The 19663-nt window shown below is 41.5% G+C and overlaps 3 protein-coding genes and 1 long non-coding RNA gene across 9 annotated transcripts; 1 reads left to right on the top strand and 3 right to left on the bottom strand.

Annotated features, from left to right (window-relative positions):
* Window positions 1-2819: 2819 nt before the first annotated feature.
* On the bottom strand, window positions 2820-6308 carry LOC135626854 (uncharacterized). The gene is made up of 3 exons (XR_010492478.1): window positions 6129-6308; window positions 4052-4181; window positions 2820-3645 (listed from the first exon to the last, which is right to left on the bottom strand). It is a non-coding gene; the product is annotated as an uncharacterized LOC135626854 (long non-coding RNA).
* A 900-nt stretch (window positions 6309-7208) lies between these two features.
* Window positions 7209-10171, top strand: LOC135626852 (probably inactive leucine-rich repeat receptor-like protein kinase IMK2). Its single transcript, XM_065132594.1, has 2 exons — window positions 7209-9213; window positions 9312-10171. The coding sequence occupies exons 1-2, from the start codon at window positions 7275-7277 to the stop codon at window positions 9947-9949; spliced, it is 2577 nt and encodes an 858-aa protein (XP_064988666.1). The 5' UTR covers window positions 7209-7274; the 3' UTR covers window positions 9950-10171.
* A 3358-nt stretch (window positions 10172-13529) lies between these two features.
* Window positions 13530-18672, bottom strand: LOC135626853 (pentatricopeptide repeat-containing protein At4g19440, chloroplastic-like). Of its 6 annotated transcripts, none has more exons than XM_065132597.1 (6): window positions 16092-18672; window positions 15683-15987; window positions 15106-15438; window positions 14110-14488; window positions 13977-14036; window positions 13530-13731 (listed from the first exon to the last, which is right to left on the bottom strand). In XM_065132597.1, the coding sequence occupies exon 1, from the start codon at window positions 18567-18569 to the stop codon at window positions 16137-16139; it is 2433 nt and encodes an 810-aa protein (XP_064988669.1). In that variant the 5' UTR covers window positions 18570-18672; the 3' UTR covers window positions 13530-13731; window positions 13977-14036; window positions 14110-14488; window positions 15106-15438; window positions 15683-15987; window positions 16092-16136. The 6 variants fall into 6 exon arrangements, with proteins under 6 accessions (XP_064988669.1, XP_064988670.1, XP_064988672.1 ...); XM_065132598.1 differs by having other exon boundaries at window positions 14110-14448; XM_065132600.1 differs by lacking the exon at window positions 15106-15438 and having other exon boundaries at window positions 14110-14205; window positions 14280-14488.
* Window positions 13537-15498, bottom strand: LOC135627603 (pyrophosphate-energized vacuolar membrane proton pump-like). The gene is made up of 6 exons (XM_065133729.1): window positions 15106-15498; window positions 14280-14488; window positions 14110-14205; window positions 13977-14036; window positions 13825-13879; window positions 13537-13731 (listed from the first exon to the last, which is right to left on the bottom strand). The coding sequence occupies exons 1-6, from the start codon at window positions 15496-15498 to the stop codon at window positions 13537-13539; spliced, it is 1008 nt and encodes a 335-aa protein (XP_064989801.1).
* Window positions 18673-19663: the final 991 nt, after the last annotated feature.

The following is a 19663-nucleotide window of genomic DNA, read 5'->3' as shown; positions in this document are numbered from 1 at the left end:
AACAGAGAGGAGAGGACACTACTAAAATAATTAACATTATATAAGAGCAACATAAACATTAAAAAAAAAATTACAACAGAGACAGGTAAATCTATTTCTGTTTCAAAAACATTATATGATAGACACCCAAAAAACACCGTCAAAATCCCTAGAAGCAATAATTGCTGACAGCTTTCGACTTCTAGATGTTTGAAGTAATCATGAAATGCTAAACAAATTAAATTTCCGTATCATATTGTGCAATTTTATGTATGATTTTTACACGAATCCTAACAATCCGTGCACACAAGAGACGACCTAAAGAAATTTGCACAGACATTAATCCAGGATTCATGTTACTTGCTTATTAGGTTAGACACAGTCCTTCCGGTCAAAAACGCTAAAGCCCATGCTGCAGGCTCAGGTGAAATGTTTTTTATAGCTACAGTTGAGGCCGATGAGAGTACTCCAAACAATAATGAAAGGTTGGATCAGATCGCGCTCGTCAATTTTAGCAAGAGCTGCACATATAGTTCGGTTGGCAGCTCTCGTCAGATCAAAAGGAGAAACTCGTTAAGATTCTCATCGAGTAAAGTGTTGCTTCCTCTGTACACAATAACAAAACAAAGGATATATAGTTTCCTATAGTCCATTGGTTGGAACAAACCCTTAACACTAATAAGGAGAAAAATAGCTCAGATTGCCTTAATCTCTCATTTTAGAAGAAGAAATAGGTTCTTCCTCGTCATTTTTTAACTTAATAGGTGAGATACTAGATCGGAAAGAAGATATGACAAGGACAGGCAATATATTGATCATATCTTTGCATTTACATGGGGACCCAAAGTAATTAAGATGGTTCTTGTCTGTCGGTTCCAGTCCGAGAGCTGAAGGGGCACAAGAGAATACAGAGGTTCGATGGTCAGTATTCTAGACATTGACCAATGTTAGTCGTGGATGATACAGAAACAAACATTGATCAATTAATGAGGCGTATATATTCTTAATTCCAGCTAAAAAACATACGGGCAGTTCTTCATCTCAACCAACACATCTTGAGCGTTAAAAAGAAAAATAGTATACAGATGGAAAGATACTAATATCCAGATGTGAGCTACCTAAAACGAAGATATGACCTCATCAACGTCATTCTAGTACCACTGACCATCGATCAACTACCTACCATCATACAGCCCAAAGTCTAGTTCCACCTTTCCCGGACATTAATACAGTGAAGCTATCTGGTGAAATACCTAGAGCTGATGGCCTTGCGTTCCTGTACAGTCCAAGAATAAAACTCACAGAGGTGAAGAGAAAAACTATTGTCTACTGTCAGAAATCAGTCTGCAGCAGAGAGAAATCATTGGTGAAACTGTATTTTCCACCAACTCGACCAATGCCCCAGATGATACCACAACGTTTCAGTGCATTTAAATCACATACAGAGGTTGGTAAAAGCAGTCCTTTTTCCCAAGGCATATGTAGTACCACCTTGCATAGGGAGCGGGTTAACGTAGTCGGCAGGACTGGTCCAGCTGGAGAAAATTAATCTCATAATAGAATAGAGGACAAAGCCTTCCCTCCCCACCTCCCCCAACCTCTCTATATCTGTCCATCCTACACCCTTTTCTATTTTTTTTTTTTATGAAGTCAAGGCTTTTGTTATTTGAAAAGTCAAGGGTTTTCGCCCTCCGAGAATCCAGACCTGTGACTCTTGTCTTCACCTCCTAAATCCACACATACAACCCACCATCCATCCAAGAGCCCAACTATAAATAAGACCCAGTGCACCGAAGGTTTCTTCATCTCATCTCATCTATCCTTTTGTTTAGGCAACACTCTATCTTCTTCTACTTCCTCTCCTCCTTGAAGATGTTTCTTCCTGGCCTTTCTTTTGTAACACAGACTTTTCTTCCCTTTCTTCATAACTAGCTAGTATGGGCTACTACAATAATTTGTAGTTTTGGCACACCAGCATGGCAAAAGTATGGAAGAATCTGTAAAGCTCAGGAGGGATAGCGCCATGGGTAAGTAGGAACTTGTGTTCTGTTTGTCTAGAGGCGCTATCTATCCTGAGTTTCATGGGTTCTTCCTACTCCACGAGGAAACCGATGGATGGGTAATATACTCGTTCTGTTTTTCTAATTTATATCTGCCAGTCGAAGTTGATTTGATCTCACATCACTGGTAGCAGAGGCAGACATCATTATCTCTGTAGAACTCTCCTAACACCTCTTTCTAACTTCCAATAAGCAAAACAGTTGCACCATTCCGAAGCATATACTTGTGACTTGTTTCTTTTTTAAGCATGTCAGTGGCTCTCACTTATTTTATCATGGCAAGTTTACCACCTACTAAAGACTTTATCAGTCTATTTTCATAAAAATGAAAGGAATATCTTATACATACAACACCTCTCTCTCTCCCTTAGTTTTTCCTCTTAGTTTGAATCATCCAGTTCTACAGTGTAATGACATATCCGGTACTTGTAGCTTTTCTTAATGTAACAATCTGATTTATGTCTACAAAGGAAAGCCAACTTGGGTTTTCTTTCCTTTGGTTGCTTCTAAATCACTACAAGATAAGAGTAAAAAGAAGGGAAAATACCAAAAAGGATGAGTCAGGCTGGTCGCAAGGTGACCTGCTAGTCATGGCGCTGAGGTTACTTTTCACCTTAAAATATGATTTAGATGTTTCTAGCACTCGAGAAATTCCACAGATTTTGAGGAACAATTTCGAGATCATGCCATATTACGATTGAAAATTTTTTATGCACCCTATCAAGACCACAAGGCCTTTACAGCACACGGTGATCGGCCAGATGTTTTAAATCTTGTTCATGCAAAAACCTGAAAATTGCATTCCCTTCCTTGTCAAGTATATAATTACTTGTACTTCATCATGTTTTATGCATAAATTTATGACATTTCAATTTATGTATGAGTGCATTAAGATCATGTTTCTGCTTTCTACTACCAGATCCAGGTCAAAATTACATGGTAGATTTCAAATTTGAAACCATACCATGGTTGATTCTGTTCGTCACGGTTCTTGACCAGGTCGGCTGACGAACACCCTTAAGAGTTTGGATTTGGTTTAGTGGATTTTATTTTATTTTTCAAAATTAGTTCCTTCGAGCTCATGTCCAAAGTCAAACCCTAGACCTCTGAACTTGACTGATCAAGGCCATGTAATAGTTTCAATAAAAAAAAGATAGAGGAATACAACTAAGAACTCGAGAGATTATACACACACCTAGAAAATGGAAAGCCGATGTAAGACCCATGTTTGGTAAATTCATTGTTTCAAGGAATTCTAAAAAGTAAAAACTTTTGCTTCGAAATTATTAAAGACTTACCCCTCGGTGGCCAATAATCTCTGCTGGATGATCGAATGATTTCTCCACTTCTACCTGTTGACGATTTAAAAGAAGACAAAGAACATCAAATCGTCAGCAAAATTGGTCCTATTCGTTAAAACAACAAAAACAGAAGTAAACTAAAAAAAGAAAGCAGAAGTAATCCCAAAAGGGGCCCGAGTTAGTCTAAAAGAAGAATACCAGTTAAAGGCGTTAGAAAAAAGTTGCGGTACAGAACCAAGCATGGCTCCGCAGGTCACGAGATGCATAAGCTTGAAATCAGTAGCAGCAGAGAAATTGGCAGCCACCTGAGCGAAAACAAAGACAGCTGTATTATATCTCCTGCTATTGCCAATTTGGCAGTACATCATGTGCATTAACGAACGGCAGTCATTTCACTATCAACACATGGATCCCAATAATAAAGGCAGCATGTAAAAATTTTGTGGTTGAACTGTCACGACGACTGTGAAACTGGAATTAAGCCATCAAGGGAAGGGCAGTAGAATACACGAATCAAAGAAACATACCATTATTATGATTGGAACCACCAAGAATGAAAGGAAAAGAACGATAAGAATGTGGAAATTGTGTTTAGGTGTCCTTTTTATCATAATTTATATAAAATTGTCTTGATAAATAGTTTACAACCTAGTTTTCTCAAAATTCAATCAACAGCATATCTCAAGTAAGATATCACCAAACATTTCTTACCTGACAGTCCTGACCTCGATAGCAAGAATACCTCCTTTTGTTGTGATCCCTTGGTGGGCAAATAGCCCAAGCCAACGTACTCTCATTTAGTCAGGTAAGATCGCTACTTGATGTTGTGATTGCTTCTTTCCTGGAACACAAGAGTAGGCAAGCAGCCCAAAACCTAAGTATTTTCTTACTTTCATAATTCAAGAGATGAACATCAAAAAGGTGCAATATAACATATATGTACATGTAACTAATGAACAGGTCCCAACTCTATATCAGAATCCTTCCTTAGAAAAATCAGAACCATTTGTTAGATATATTGTACGAGAAGAAAAGATGGAAGCTAAATATTGAAATAGTCGAGTTATATATGTCAACAACCTAATAGCTAAAATTTTGGATTGACATGGTGTCTGACCTGTTATATATGTTAATCATGATTAGTTAGAATATTCGTTATTATTAATACTCATTAATATTAGATATTTGATTTGAATGAGTTAGAAGTAAAAAAAGTTATAAAAGGATAGTGCTGTTAATGCACTTTGGTCTCAAATGGTCAAAAATCAACAGAGCAATAGGAATCTAGAACTATGGCCACAGTGGATCACCAAGAACCTTCAGGTCCCAATGGACTAAGCACTCAAGGTCAGTTCGAAGAGTAGTAGTGCCTGAAACTAAAAGAGACAGCAAGACACTAAGAATCTAATCAGTGAAACTAAAAGAATAGGAATTAATTCTCAAAGATAAAACCGATAAAAAATCACTGAATATCGGGTGAAACATGTAAGCTTTGGCCTGTTGCTGAGAATCTCCCCACTGTTTCAGCTGGGTACTGATTTGAACATAAAGAGTTCTATCTGATAGTAACTGCAAACTTCAAATCAACCGGTTCACTGAAAGTCTTCGAAGCTTGATTTATTAGGCAGCACAGTTTCATCCTAATGACCAAGATGGTATACACCAAAAGAAACTATATATATTTTTAAAGTAATAATCACCATCTTCAAAGTCATCTCTATTACAAGTGAATGTTTTTCTGTCTCTGAAATCAATTAAAGGTCAAACAGTTTTTATCCTAACAAGATTAGTAATGAAAAAAAATAATTAAGATTTAGCCCCAATTTCGTGTTATCACACACACATCAAGAAATTTGGAAACCTAATCTAATTACATTCAAAAAACAACTTCAAGCTTCTAGCATAATCTTTTCCCATCCTTGAGTGCAAATACGAAATACAAACAATATATTAAATTGGAGTATTCAGTGCACATGCTAGTTTGGTCTGCTTATATAGCACTACTAAACTCCAGAAGAAAATTCCCTCATATTCTGTATTTATATAGCTTCACATATGATAATTCAATTTATAGTGCAAGTTTCTACTGAAATACTCTCTTTCCGCAAAATCATAGAGATTTGAGAATATTGAAGCAAATGAACAAATAAAATGCCCAAACTCATGTTTGCAGGAAATGGTTATAGTAAAAAAAAAAACATAGAACATAAATAATTATAAGTATGGTTTACAGTTCAGTTTTGTTTCAAAGATGCCAACTGTAAAGCATTATTTTCATTTTTTCTCATACCAAACTATTTCTTAAGGTGCAAGTAGTTTTGGAGGATTTAAACCATGGTCCATGGTATAGTTTGAGGTGCATATGCCATGATTCATGACATTGTTAAGATTGCAGAGCATGTAACAATCACCATAATTCTCTACTTTTTTTCAGCATGGTAGGTAAATCTTGTTTGCAATCTGAGAACCATGATTCTTAATTCTCTTATCTCTTTCATCGGAATCTCAACCCTTCAAACAAATCTAGAGAAACAAGAACATGGAATCAAATAAATCTTGTTTGATATCTGTAAAGTTCAAATCAAACGTGGAAACAAGACCATGCAATTTAATTCATCCGAGAACCCTAGAGAAAAAAGGGATCAGATCATCGCCCTGCCATGACCCTACCATACCCTCACGCACCAAAACGTCTCCAACGATGTTTGATCATCATGTAGACATCGATAACACCACAAGATGGGACACAACTCAAACGCTGAGAACAGGGGCACCGTTGACGTCTCACCTGGCGCTGCAAGGTGTTTATCTCCCCGGCGCGTTAAAGGAAACGACGGAGCCGGCGACGAGGATCCGGTAGCCAGCGAGAGAATCGCCGTACCGCTGGAGCTCCTACCATCTCGCCATCGAAGGAGATCGCCGAGTATTCAGAAGGATCGAGGAGTGGGAGAGGGAACCGAAAACTATGGGCGGGGGATTCAAAGGGGCGCTGTTATTTTATATATATATATATATATATATATATTTGGTCCTCCGATTTGGGGGACGGCCGTTGCGGATTACGATTCGGGAAACGCGAATCTTTTGTGCTAAGTTTCGGTATCACAATAATTGATGATTGCAGTTAAAAAAAATAAATTAATTAAATTAAAATTGAGGTTATATATATATATATATATATATATATATATATATATATATTACAGTAAATGATGGTGTATATAACACTTTGATGATCTATCACTTGTGTAACAATTGGATACCTTCAAGCATAGATTATGGATTTCTCTTTTCCAACTATCAGCGTCATGAGAATTCGAAATCAGTTTTTTGTGAATCTCAAAGGCCAACCCTGCAACGTAGTGTGGTATATTAGTACTGCAAACAATGGCCCCACCATTCAGGCAGCTAAATTATGAACCAGAGCATGTCGATACGTGCTCGAGACTCAAAAGATTCCTTTTCGACCAACTCTCGAGTCTCAAAAGATTCGCCTTTATCGACTTATATAAGTCAGCTGTCATCATAACCCTGTGGGTTTGGTCAACAGGTGCGGACACACACGTAAGCTATTCTGGTGGTCGTATCACTGTACTGCGCGACGCCCTGCACGAGGAAGGCCGATGAATTGTTGATTCGCCATGGACCCATTCAAATAAGGTAGCCGTTGGGACATGGTGGGATCTCCCTCTTACCGATGATCGCCCGCCCTCAATAATAGCTCTCCCAGAATCCTAGTCGCCGACATCCCATCGCTCTACGGCCCCAAAAGAGAACAGAAAGGAAAAGTAAACTAGCCGTTAGCCTCGAGAAATAATACCATCCTATATTCCAAGCAAGATATCTCTCAGTTCCCTGCCCAATTCCCAGCCTCCTCCTCCTCCTCCGTTCTCTCTCGTTCGGGGGCCTGTCTTCCTACTCCCATCCAACTTGCATGCGAATGAAGAGGCGGGTCGGAGGATGCCAGCACACAATGCAAGAGCATATGGAGATGTGCGAGTCCGAGAGAGCCCCATCTCAGCAATCTGCAACCGGGAGTAGTCTCCTCCTGCTTCTGCCGCTTCATATCGTGATGTTGTCGCTGCTGGCTCATGCGAGCTCAGCTTCGAGCCAGTCCTGGGACGGCATCATCATCAGCCAGGCCGACTACCAAGGCCTCCAGGCGCTCAAGCACGCCCTGGACGACCCCCGGGGGCTCCTCCGCGGCTGGAACGACACCGGCCTCGACGCTTGCTCCGGCGCCTGGGTCGGGATCAAGTGCGTCAAGGGCAAGGTCATCGCCATCCAGCTCCCGTGGCGGGGCCTCGGCGGGCGAATCACCGAGAAGATCAGCCAGCTCGCCGCCTTGCGCAAGCTGAGCCTCCACGACAACTCCATCGGCGGTCAGATCCCTTCGGCCATTGGCTTCTTACCTCAACTCAGAGGCCTCTACCTCTTCAACAATCGCTTCTCGGGTGCCATCCCGCCGTCCATCGGCAACTGCCCCATCCTCCGGACCATCGATCTCAGCAACAACTCGCTTGCGGGTAGTATTCCTTCTTCCATTGCAAACGCTACTAAGCTGTATAGGCTTAACCTTAGCCATAACAATCTCTCCGGTGCCATCCCCCGTAGCATTACCCGCTCCGCCTCGCTTACCATTTTCTCCCTTCAGCACAACAATGTCTCCGGACCCATTCCCGACACATGGGCCATCGGAGGTGGTAGCAGCCAAGTCTACCAATTACAGACCTTAAATCTCGACTACAACTCCATCAGCGGGAATCTTCCGCCATCTCTCAGTGGACTACAAATGCTCAAAGAGATCACACTTAGCAACAATAGGCTTAACGGAAGCATACCCGAAGAGATCGGTAAACTGTCGCTGCTCCAAACGTTAGATCTTTCACATAACGATATAGGAGGGAGCCTTCCTGTTACCATCTGCAACTTGTCGTCCTTGGTCGAATTAAGCCTGGAGGGCAACAAAATCGACGGCCACATCCCCGACAACATCGATGGGCTCAAGAATCTGTCGATGCTGTCGCTTAAGAGGAACCAGTTAAGTGGCGCGATACCGGCGACACTCGGAAACATCTCTGGTCTATCGCAGCTAGACCTGTCGGAGAACAACCTCACCGGAGAGATACCGGCCACTTTGGTGCACCTGACTGGTCTGACTTCGTTCGATGTGTCCGACAACAACTTATCAGGTCGAGTGCCACTTCTCCTCTCCCACAAGTTTAATTCGAGCTCCTTCATGGGAAACATTCAGCTGTGTGGGTACAGCATTACCGTCCCTTGTCCTTCTTCCCCTGCCCCGACTCTGTCTCCTCCGTTGATCCCTACAAGGCGACGTCATGCTAAACTGAGCACCAAGGCGATCGTTCTCATAGTTGCAGGGGCAGTGCTGGCGGTGCTGCTTTTTGTGCTCTGCTGTGTTCTGCTCTGCTGCCTGATGAGGAAAAGGAGTTCCTTGGGGAAGAAGACCGATGGCGGCGCTTCTGCCACCGGAAGAGAGGAAAAGCCCGGGCCTGCCACGGGAGCTGAAGCGGAGTCCGGCGGGGAGGCCGGGGGAAAGCTGGTACACTTCGAGGGGCCGTTGGCATTCGCCGCCGATGACCTCCTGTGTGCGACGGCGGAGATCATGGGGAAGAGCACGTACGGGACCGTGTACAAGGCCACACTGGAGGACGGGAACCAAGTTGCAGTGAAGAGACTGCGAGAGAAGATCACCAAGAGCCAAAAGGAATTCGAGACGGAGGCGTGTGAGCTTGGCAGAATCCGGCATCACAATCTATTGGCGCTGCGAGCTTACTATTTAGGCCCCAAAGGAGAGAAGCTTCTGGTCTTTGATTTCATGCCCAAGGGAAACCTTGCAGCTTTTCTACATGGTAACTTCCGCAGAGTCCCTCGCATCCACACCCACAGCTTCCTTCTCATTGACGAACAGCAATAAGAATCTATAACTTCTTCTTGTCTGCTGACACAGCTCGGGGACCTGAGACGCCGATAGATTGGGCGACAAGGATGAACATAACCAAGGGGGTAACTCGGGGCCTACTCTACCTTCACAACGAAGTGAACATGATCCATGGCAACCTGACAAGCAGCAACGTTCTGCTTGACGACGACGACAACGCTAAGATATCTGATTTCGGCCTCTCGTCCTTGATGACCAGTGCTGCCAGCTCCAATGTGATTGCCACCGCAGGCGCGCTCGGCTACCGAGCCCCGGAGCTGTCCAAGCTCAAGAAGGCCAATACCAAGACCGACGTCTACAGCCTCGGCGTCGTCATGCTCGAGCTCCTCACGGGTAAATCGCCTGCGGACTTGATGAACGGCATGGACTTGCCGCACTGGGTGGCCTCGATAGTCAAAGAGGAGTGGACCAATGAGGTGTTCGACCTGGAACTGATGAGGGATGCGGCGGGGACGGCGGCCGGGGATGAGCTACTGAACACCTTGAAGTTGGCCCTGCACTGCGTCGACCCGGCGCCGACGGCCAGGCCGGAGGTTCAGCAAATCCTGCAGCAACTCGATGAGATCAGACCGGACGCTGCCGGCGCTACAGGATCCAGCGAGGATGGTGGCTCCATTGCCGCTGCATCCGCAAGCAATGATTATTAGCTCAGTAGGATCTTTTGAATTCATTGATTCGTTTGAGCTTTAGGTCACGATAGCAGCAGCTGTGTCATGTAAATACAAATCTTAAGTAGGTCATGGTCATCATTAATTTTCAGTCACTCAAGGCCAAAACTTGAGCATGTCTTTTCCTGCTGCATGGGAGATCTTTTCTCTAAAAGATCTCTAAAGTCCTTTGTTAGGCTATGCAATTAGTTTTCGAGTTCACCAGTGAACTTCTACGTGTTCGAATGACAGAAATTTGACATCGACAATGTGAATTGCACCCAACTCTATTAACAGAGATATTGAATTCATTGAAGATGACATCTGCAGCAAGCAGACAGCTATCAGAGGACAAAGGAGGGACTTACATATACACAAACAGGTAACCAGTATACAAAACACATTACTGATACGAGTTACATTTAAGGAGCAAAAACTCGACACAATGTCATATGGTCGAAGATAGAAGATGAAGAAATGATTATAATAAAGGACTAACATTCGTAGTAAACTACTACTACTACACATTCGTAGTAAAGTAAACTACAATTATATTCGAGAACTGAGAACGTAAATCGCAAGGTACCTTTTGAGACAATAATGTGATCTTAGGATGTCCATGTGCTAAATGACCCTATGAAATAGTCAAGTCAATGACATCCAAAATATGTAGTAAGTGTATGTCGGGTCAATGATATCTAGGAAATACTGGTATGAAAATTATTAATCCATAGAGTTATGCAATTTAACCCACTCGAGAGCTGCAGGTCACTTTGATGCCAATCCTTCTTTAAATATTCCTATAGCATCTGCAGCATACTGGTCTGCACCAATTGTAGCTCCATCTCCAGATCCACTTGGTTCATTGCCTGAGACAGACAAAAAATCCGAACCTTCATCCCTACTAGAGTAAAATCTTGAAGCAAGTTCTGTGCTGATCGATGAAGATAGACTATTCAGTGGTTGTTAAGTTCCAAATGATGATGTTAACAAGTGTTGACATCTCTTTCAACATTTCAAGCATTAAGCAATGATGTGAACAAGTTCCAGTCTTTTTAGAACCTGCAATTCTTGATCAAGGTGGACTTACCAAGCTCCCAACAACAGATGGTGCAACCCTTATTGTTTGTATACCAATGAGAGAAGTGGCATTGGTGTTGTTCCAAGGTCCTAGTGAACCATCACTCAGAGGAACTTTTCCATCGAGTGCATTCAACCCAAAAATAATGTGTCAGCAAAAGATAGGATGAAGTTTCTGAGTGGTCTCAGAGAGAAATTATTCATCAACAGTAAAATTTGAACTTGCTAGAGAAGATTTCTACCCTGCTGTCTTGAAGAACTCATTCAGCTCAACCATCTGGGCATGGGTAAGCATCCTTGAGAGAAACCAAACATCTCAGAAGTGTTCTTGAGGAATGGCACACATGATTGCTGAGGATTTCCTGTGTTGAATATGACCTTATCTTGCAAGGAACCCCCGATGCGAAGTTTCAGCAGAGAAAATGCTGTAAAAGAGGAAGAAGATGATACCAAAACAGGGGAAAAGAACATCAGAATCATTCATCCTCAAGAAGGCAGTTATTCTTCACAAGTAAAAAGGTTCACCTTTTACTGCACTCAACAAGATGGGGTTGCAAAGATTCTGCATGGAGGAAAAGATGAAACACCTCTGTCAATCATGATGTATGAATCAATGCTGTATTCAACTTTAGGTATCAAATCAAACTATAAGACAAATGAACAGAGTTTCCTTGTGATCGATCCACAAATATTTAGATCATTTTCATCTAACAAAGACTCAAGACTGCTAATTATTCATGTTTTTTGTCATATCTACAGTTAACAATCGATCGAGTTTCCTTGTGAATCATTTTTTGGCTTAAAGACAATATCATTTTTTGTCATCTAACAAAGATTTAAGACTACTAATTATCCACAGTTTTTCCATTGCCACTCATTGGTTTAGACATGTTTCTAATAAAGTAATATGACAGATTTCTAACAGGCTTGTTGTCTGAACCCTAATGTAACAGCAGAGTTACAAAAAAAAAAACAGATCCAAACTTTAGATAAGAAATGTAAGAAATATTTGTGAAGGTCAAGAGATATAAAGCAAGAATATACAATTCATGGCCCCCCTATTTGTTAAACCCTTCAGGAAATCCCTCAAAATGATCATGTACTCTACCACCAATATCCTCAAAGCCTCAATCCACCGCATGATCACATGCATGTCCCATAGTCACATTTCATGGTTGACACAGTCCAGATCCGAAGGTAGTCAAAACCTCACCAGATTGAGCATGGAACACAACCCCCAGCAGCATGATCCATAGTCACATTTCTTAGGTGGCCACCAATCTAGAGTAGCACAGCACACACAAAAGCCTCATCTCTCACTGCAATGGCTGCCGCACCATCGACAACCATGGCCACCTTGCCTAGTCAACCGCTGGAGTAGGCTGTTACACAACCACAGCTGCCTTGTCGGAGTCGGCCATCGAATAGGTTGTGGTTTTTTTTCTGAGAATGTTTGATAAAATAATAAGTGAATTAAATGAAGGAAACCTTAATTGAAGTGAATGGTAAATATTTAACCTCAACAAAAAAAAAAGGCTTTAGTCCTATAGTCTTGCAGCACTACTTTCACAAAGTAACAATAACAATAACAACAAAATTATAAATCTCAACTATTTGGGATCAGCTACATAGATCTTTTGTCGCAATTGAGATCTATAAAAAGCCATGTTTATTTAAGTTTAGAATAATTAAATATTTATTGATAGTTTTTATTAAAGTCTTTTTAGGTCTTCTTCGATCTCGTCTCATACCACTAATATTAATCATTTCACATCTTCTAACTATCACATTCGGAGGTCTCCACAGCACATGCCCTTTTTTTTCACAAAGTAGCAACATCAAGAAATAAATGGTATTTAACCCCACATCAGATTTCTTTTTCTTTCCTACAAAAGATAAAATTATAGTGAATAGTGATTTAAAAATTAACGTTAATCAAAATAAAGTTATTGTTAACGATATTCAGATTTACAAAACCCTATGCAACCAAATTTGTCTAACTAATGAAGAACTTGCCAAGGATTAAAGCTGAAATTAGAGACGTTTATTTTATTTAAAATCATGATTAACACAAATCAAGATCTCCAAATGAACTAGAAATGTACGAAACTCCCACGAGGTTAGGATGAATCAACGTACTCAATCTTCCCTCTAACACATGCATAGTAAGGTGTTCATTTGATAAGTAAATTATTAGTAGATCATGCAGGAGAGCCAGCTGTTTCCACTGTGGATATTCTGACACGAAACTCTTAAGAATGACAACAGTCAATTCACCACAATAATTGTCATCTTCAAACATAAGAAAATTTTGTCAGCCTCCTTGCCCACAATGGGTCGATGGACGCTGACCTATATCTACAATTTCAACTAATAACGATAAAGAGAAACTATGATGGGAAAAGCAAAAGAAAGATAAATAACAAGTTGCAATCACTGATCAAATATTGAAACCGATCGAGATTTGAGCAGTGTAAAGAACAAACATCCCCGAGCTTACTCATTAGTTAGATCTTGAACAAGAGACTTCCTTGAGTTGCAAAGAATGGTGCCAACACCAGAAATTCCACAACCATTAGTTTGATAGGTGACGACCCGGACGTATCCTTGAGAGGGTCCCCGATGGTGTCACAAATAACAGCAGCCATGTGACGAACGGATTCCTTAGGGCCAAGGCTCCTTGCATGGTCTGATGCCCCAGCCTATCAACGCCATATTAGATGAGCAGTTTGAATAATTGCGTGAGGTAGCTACAGATTCTGACGTGGAACTATGAGCAATTTAAGACACCTAACCTCATGTAAACCAAGTTTAAACAAGCACAATTTTGTTATCTTGAAATTTACCATTCTTTTGAATAGGCAAGGGTCATAAATGTACGGAAGAAACAGGCCTCAGGAGCACAGTAGCATGTAAAGAAAACATGAAAAAGGAAGAGTAGCTTTACCTCGATGTACTTGGCATTGTCCCATGCACCACCAGTATTAGATGAGGATCAGATAACAATCTGTGACAAAGAACGACCATTACCTTGAGTCACAAATTCTGCTGGTGACATCAGCAAGCAAATTCTTACTTACCTGAACACCAGAAACAAGAGACCCAGCAAGAACACCAGATAGGGTTTCCATGACACAAAATTCCAATGATCAGGGGTGTAAGCATCACCAGAGCACCTGGATAATCATCTCTTTAATTGAGGCATCAGTGGAAATCTTGACACAGGTGGCATAATCATGTTTAGCAGTACCATCCATAAGCCTCAGTTAGTGCCTTCAGACCTCCTCCACCCTCTTCAGAGCTGCACTGCCGACACTCTTCATGGTCATGGCTGAGAACCAGTAAGGAAGCATCGCACCAACAATCAACCCAATGAACACCTTTGGTGTCAGACATCCACAGTGGAAATAGCTGCTTGACTGCGAGAGAGACCAAGGCAGATGAATCAATTGCAAAGCCCTGGGAAAAGACATAAAAATATGAATGAAAATTACAAACAAGACTCAAGATGAATGAAAACATAGAGAACAGCAGTAACAATCCGAGTATAATCTTAATAGCAAGCAATAATGACAATCAAACAATTGCATTTGCAACAACACAACTTTTGTGACATGCAACCAATAGATAAAGCTAGAATATCAACAGAAAAAGTACAAGCACCATCCCTGGAACAGATGACCTCTTCTAAATATAGATTGACTTTTGGCAAATAGCCTTACTTTAAATTTTGGAAAAGTAGCTTCTTCTGAAAATATTTTCCCAATTAGCGTTCTACATGGCAAAAAAGCTAATACAAAAAGCACTGAAACTTGTGGGTAGCAGTTTTACCAAAGCTACTATCTGCATAAGCAGTTACAAAAAAAAAAAAAAAATCTAAAATATAGATGCAAACATCATATTCAAACCAGATAGCATGAATGTGCACCAACCCATCTAAAATAAAATAAATCTACATCATACCAAGGTTGTTCTTGTCACTACCACCTAGGCACAGGATACCTCCCCAAGCTTCAAGCAGTTCTAACACAGTTAATTGAATGCAGAAAACTACTTGAGCAATAATATTATGATACCCTTCCTAGGGCTGCGGTGGTGTTGCCTGCAGTATCAAGTGCATCTGTTTTCTCCTGAATCCTGTGGCTCGTTCCATCCATCTGAGCAATGCCTCCAGCAATATTGTCACTGGTGGGCCCATAAGCATCAATGGCCGGACCAGTAGCAATACTGCTCAGCATGCCTAAAGCAGCAACAGCAATACCATAGATGGCAGCAAGACTAAATCTAACAAATATACTGACAGCAGTGGCAAAAGTTGGGATAATGACAGACTTGTATCCTAAAGCCAGTCCAAAAATGACACTAGTAGCGGCTCCAGTCCGGCAAGAATCAGCGCCATTTGTACAGTACTGAGAAATAAGTAGTAAGGAAAGGACACAATATATAAAAACCAGATCATGGTAGCTCATGTTAAGCAGAATAGAAAAACCAATTTCTTACCCATATGCATTTCTTGTATAGTATTCGGTAACAAACCCAATAACGAAGTCAGCCCATAATCCAATTGCAACACATAAAATAACTCCCTAAACTACTCTGACGATTAGATTAAAAACTTGCCATTTACTGAAATAAAAGGAACATGATACTAACCAGCTTTTGGCCTGCTTCTGGTCACCCCAAAACTGAAAATCGTGAATGTCAAAGGGAGAGCAATCCAACTGATAATTGCAATACCAACCGTCGGTTGCAAAGAGAGTAGTTACTAAACAAACTACGATGCCCATGGAGCTAATAAGCAAAGTATAGCACATTGCAGGAAAATCATGGTTGACTCCAAATGAAGAGATAGAGGCAACAACTAGGGCAGCACATGACGATTCAGCATATGATCCAAAAAGATCAGATCTCATCTCACCAATATCCCCAACATTCTCTACAACATTATAAGCAATCCCCTGTAAGATATATCTAGAAGTTGAAATAGGTAGAGAAGACGTTTACTGTCCTAAAAGGTATTTGTATGAATAGGACATATTAAAAAATAGTTGCTTGATAGTACCTCCTTCAGGTGGAGAAGCAATTTCTTTTTGATGCCTAGAAGAAGTTATTCCAGAACTAAAGTAGTATAATCAGTATCATCTAGTGCCAGACCTCTTTGAGATATTTGATCAGATATTTTAAGAGCCTCTTCTACTCTACCTTCCTTGCAGAATTCAGACATCAATGCATTGAATGTGACAGAATCAGGAACAATACCATTGTTCACCATTTCGTCAAGAAGTTTAGACGCTGCTTCAAGATTCCCCATTTTAGCATACCCTTGTATCAATACTGTATATGTGAACTTGTTTGGGGTTACACCAGCGACACACATTGCCTTGTAGACCTTGATTGCTTCATCCATTTGACCTGACCTACAGTATCCAGCAATAAGTGCAGTATAGGTCACCACATTCAAGCCCAAACCATTCTCCTTCATCAATTCAAAAATTCTTTTAGCCTCCTCTAAATATCCAGTGCAGCAGAAGCCATGCATAAGGGTACTATAAGTCACAAAATTTGGTAATATACCATTACTTTTCATTTCATCGACAAGATTAGAAGCCCCAGTAATATTGCCATTCTTGCAAAACCCACTCACAAGTGAGTTGTAGACAACAACATTTGCCTCTAAACCCCATGTACCCATCTCCTTTAGGAAGCTTTTAGCTTTATCAATTTCCTTAACCTTGCAATAGCCATCGATAATCATACTGCATGTAAAAAGATCCGGAACCAAATCTTCATCCTTTAGTTGATTCAAAAGTCCAATAGCCTCTTCCATTCTACCTAAACGGCATAAACCATGTATTAGAGTGTTCCAGGTAACAATATCTGGTTTAAATCCTCTTTTGATCATGTCATCCCATAGTTTAAACCCCTCGCAGATTTTCCCTTCTTTGCAGCATCCAGATATCAAGATATTATATGTCACTCTATCTGGTGCTATTCCCCTCTCGAGAATTGATTTGAGGAACCCTATTGCTTCCTTGATGTTTCCTGACTCACAAAGCCCATGAATCAATGCATTGGAAGTTGTAATATTCACACCAAATCCTTTCTCCAACATCTTGGACCAAATCTCTATGGCGTTTCGATGCTTCCCTTGCTTACAGAGCTCAACAATCAAAGCCGTCAAAAGAGAGTCATTAGGCCTTAAATTCCTCAGCAGCATCTCTCCAAGTAGCCTCACCGCACAATCTAATCTTTGTTCTTTAGTGACAAGCCAGAAAATAATAGAACCAAACAGCCCAGCATTTGCTTCCATCCCATTTGACAGAATTTCATCAAGAATATACTCAGCCTGCTTCATGTCCCCTGCATCGCACAAGCCTTGTACAATTATATTGTAGGTAACACAGTTCGGTTCTATACCTTTCGCCATCATTTCATCCCTCAACTTTAATGCCTCTGTGGGTCGTCCCATCTTACAGTGCCCATATATCAATGTATTATAGATAACCACACTTGGTGGAATTCCAATCTCTTCCATTTCAGTTAGGACAAGTTCCACATCGCCAAACCTATCCAATTTAACCAAGCCATTGATGAGAATACCAAATGTTACGATGCTTGGATTTATCGAGATTCTAACCATCTTCTCCTTCAATGCAAATGCCTCATTCAACATATTTCTCTTGCAAAGTCCATCAATCAGAGCATTGTAAGTTACAACGCTTGCAGAAATTCCGGACCTTTCCATATCCGAGAACAATGCCATAGCTTCCTCAACATTCCGTCTCTTGCAGAGGGCATCAATCAGTATGGTGTACGAGTAGACGTCAGGAGCAACAAACTGCTGCATTTGATCAAAAACCATGCGAGCATCCTCTAAATTCTTGGATTTCACCAGCGATACCAAAAGAAAATTGCAGGTCTTCAGAGACGGGCAGAGCCCCCGATCGACGAGGATTCTGAAGGCAATTAAGGCGAGCCCTCGGCCACGAAGCTGGGTGCAGCAGAGGTGGACAAGAAGATCGATCGCGGGCGAGTCGCTTGAGGGGACGGTGTCAGCAAGGGCGTGGATGATCTCGGAGAACCAATGATCCGGGTCATCGAGGAAGAGGGGGACGGCGGCGCGGGCGTCGAGGATGCGAAGTAGGAGAACCCGGGCCGCAGATGCGAGGTTGGATCGGAAGAGGGAGTGGAGGATGAGGGCGTAGGCGCGGGGGGTGAAGATGAAGCCACAGTGATCGGTGGCGAAGGAGAAGAAGCGAAGGGCGGGCTCGGGGTGGAGGGAGGAGCGGAGGTCGAGGAGGAGGCGTTCGAGGCGGCGAGGGCAGATGCGAGAGAGGGTCTCGCGGCAGAGGGCAGCATCGAAGGGGGCAGGGGAGAGGAGCAGGGAGAGGCTGCGACGGAGGGCGGCGTCGTCGTCGTCAGCGGCGGCGGCCGCGGAGGAGGAGGAGGAGGAGAAGGAATAGGCACGGATACAGTATAAAGGTTTGGTCCGATCGGGTGGCAGTCTGAGCGGCGGCGGCAATCGCAATCTCAATCTCATTGCGGTCCGATGGCACCGAGAGGAGGGACAGCGAGGTATTTAGAACACGGAAAAGATCGATTCGACGGCTGGGATGAGAGAGGACGGCGTTTCGCGAGACGGATGCTCGTGACACGCCGTTTGGAGAAGTAGCGAAGGAACGTATTTATGGCCACGAACGGGCCAAGTTGGACTCTGTTTTTATTGGTGTTGATCAAGTCCAACACGTACGTGGACGCATCCCGCGAGCCAATTACTAATGAACGCCATGGTTAGAGTTAAATCTCAGATGAATGGGCGGATGTTGCAGACATGGGCTGCATTCCGTGCAGAAGGATTACACGGGGTTTACTACTACATGGATTGTGTCCGAGAAATAAGCCCACTTCTGTTCGTCACAGTCGGATGCAAGCCGCGAGAGAATATGTTTCTCGAGACGGAAAAAAATAGAGATTATGTTACGTGATTCAGAAATTTAATCATCGATGATTTTATTTTTCTTAATATAAATTAATTATCATAAATAATATATTTTTTATTTAAATTATTAACTTCTTTATTTGTTAATATTTTCAATACAAAATTAATTAATTTTTCTAATGAATTATGTTATTTTTAGAAAGTAAATAGTTTAAATTCTATTTTTTGTGTGTGAATCATAAAAATAAATATTATAATGATATATATGTTCATGTATAAAGATAAAATAAAAATTAAATTATTTTTTACCTTTCGAGGTCAGGGTAAAAAATGGATTTTTAAGTATGTGCTAGTATTGCATTAGTATCTACACCGAGGTGGACACACCAATGTGTGAAAATTATGGTTGCTATCTCTCTTGGGTGAAAGTACTATAAGTTTGAGATAAAATTTAATCTCCTTACTCAAGTATTTGTTGAAAAGATTGGTAGGTAGATGTTCCTACGATATCAAAACCTTTTTCTAGCATCAAAAATATTATGGTAAGATGTCATTGGTCATCCCAACATGGTCTAAACTCATGTGCGCAAGGTTGTCAAGATACCACTGAGGTGAAAACGTCAAGCCATCAAAGTACCACCTATACGAAGATTAAGATTATTTCTTGACTCAATCCTTCCGACGCTCAAATTAAC

This window comes from Musa acuminata, chromosome BXJ2-11 (assembly GCF_036884655.1).
Source record: "Musa acuminata AAA Group cultivar baxijiao chromosome BXJ2-11, Cavendish_Baxijiao_AAA, whole genome shotgun sequence".
Lineage (NCBI taxonomy): Eukaryota > Viridiplantae > Streptophyta > Magnoliopsida > Zingiberales > Musaceae > Musa > Musa acuminata.
Note: the sequence above shows the minus strand (reverse complement) of the source record. Positions and strands in the feature narration are given on the sequence as shown.

Coding starts and splice junctions, on each gene's coding strand:
- LOC135626852 (XM_065132594.1), top strand. CDS start 7,275: ATGCGAATGAAGAGGCGGGTCGGAGGATGCCAGCACACAATGCAAGAG. Junction 9,214..9,311: donor CCTTGCAGCTTTTCTACATG/GTAACTTCCGCA, acceptor CTGCTGACACAG/CTCGGGGACCTGAGACGCCG.
- LOC135627603 (XM_065133729.1), bottom strand. CDS start 15,498: ATGAGCTACCATGATCTGGTTTTTATATATTGTGTCCTTTCCTTACTA. Junction 14,489..15,105: donor CCACCGCAGCCCTAGGAAGG/GTATCATAATAT, acceptor GTCTTTTCCCAG/GGCTTTGCAATTGATTCATC. Junction 13,880..13,976: donor ACAATGCCAAGTACATCGAG/GTAAAGCTACTC, acceptor CCTATTCAAAAG/AATGGTAAATTTCAAGATAA.
- LOC135626853 (XM_065132597.1), bottom strand. CDS start 18,569: ATGAGATTGAGATTGCGATTGCCGCCGCCGCTCAGACTGCCACCCGAT.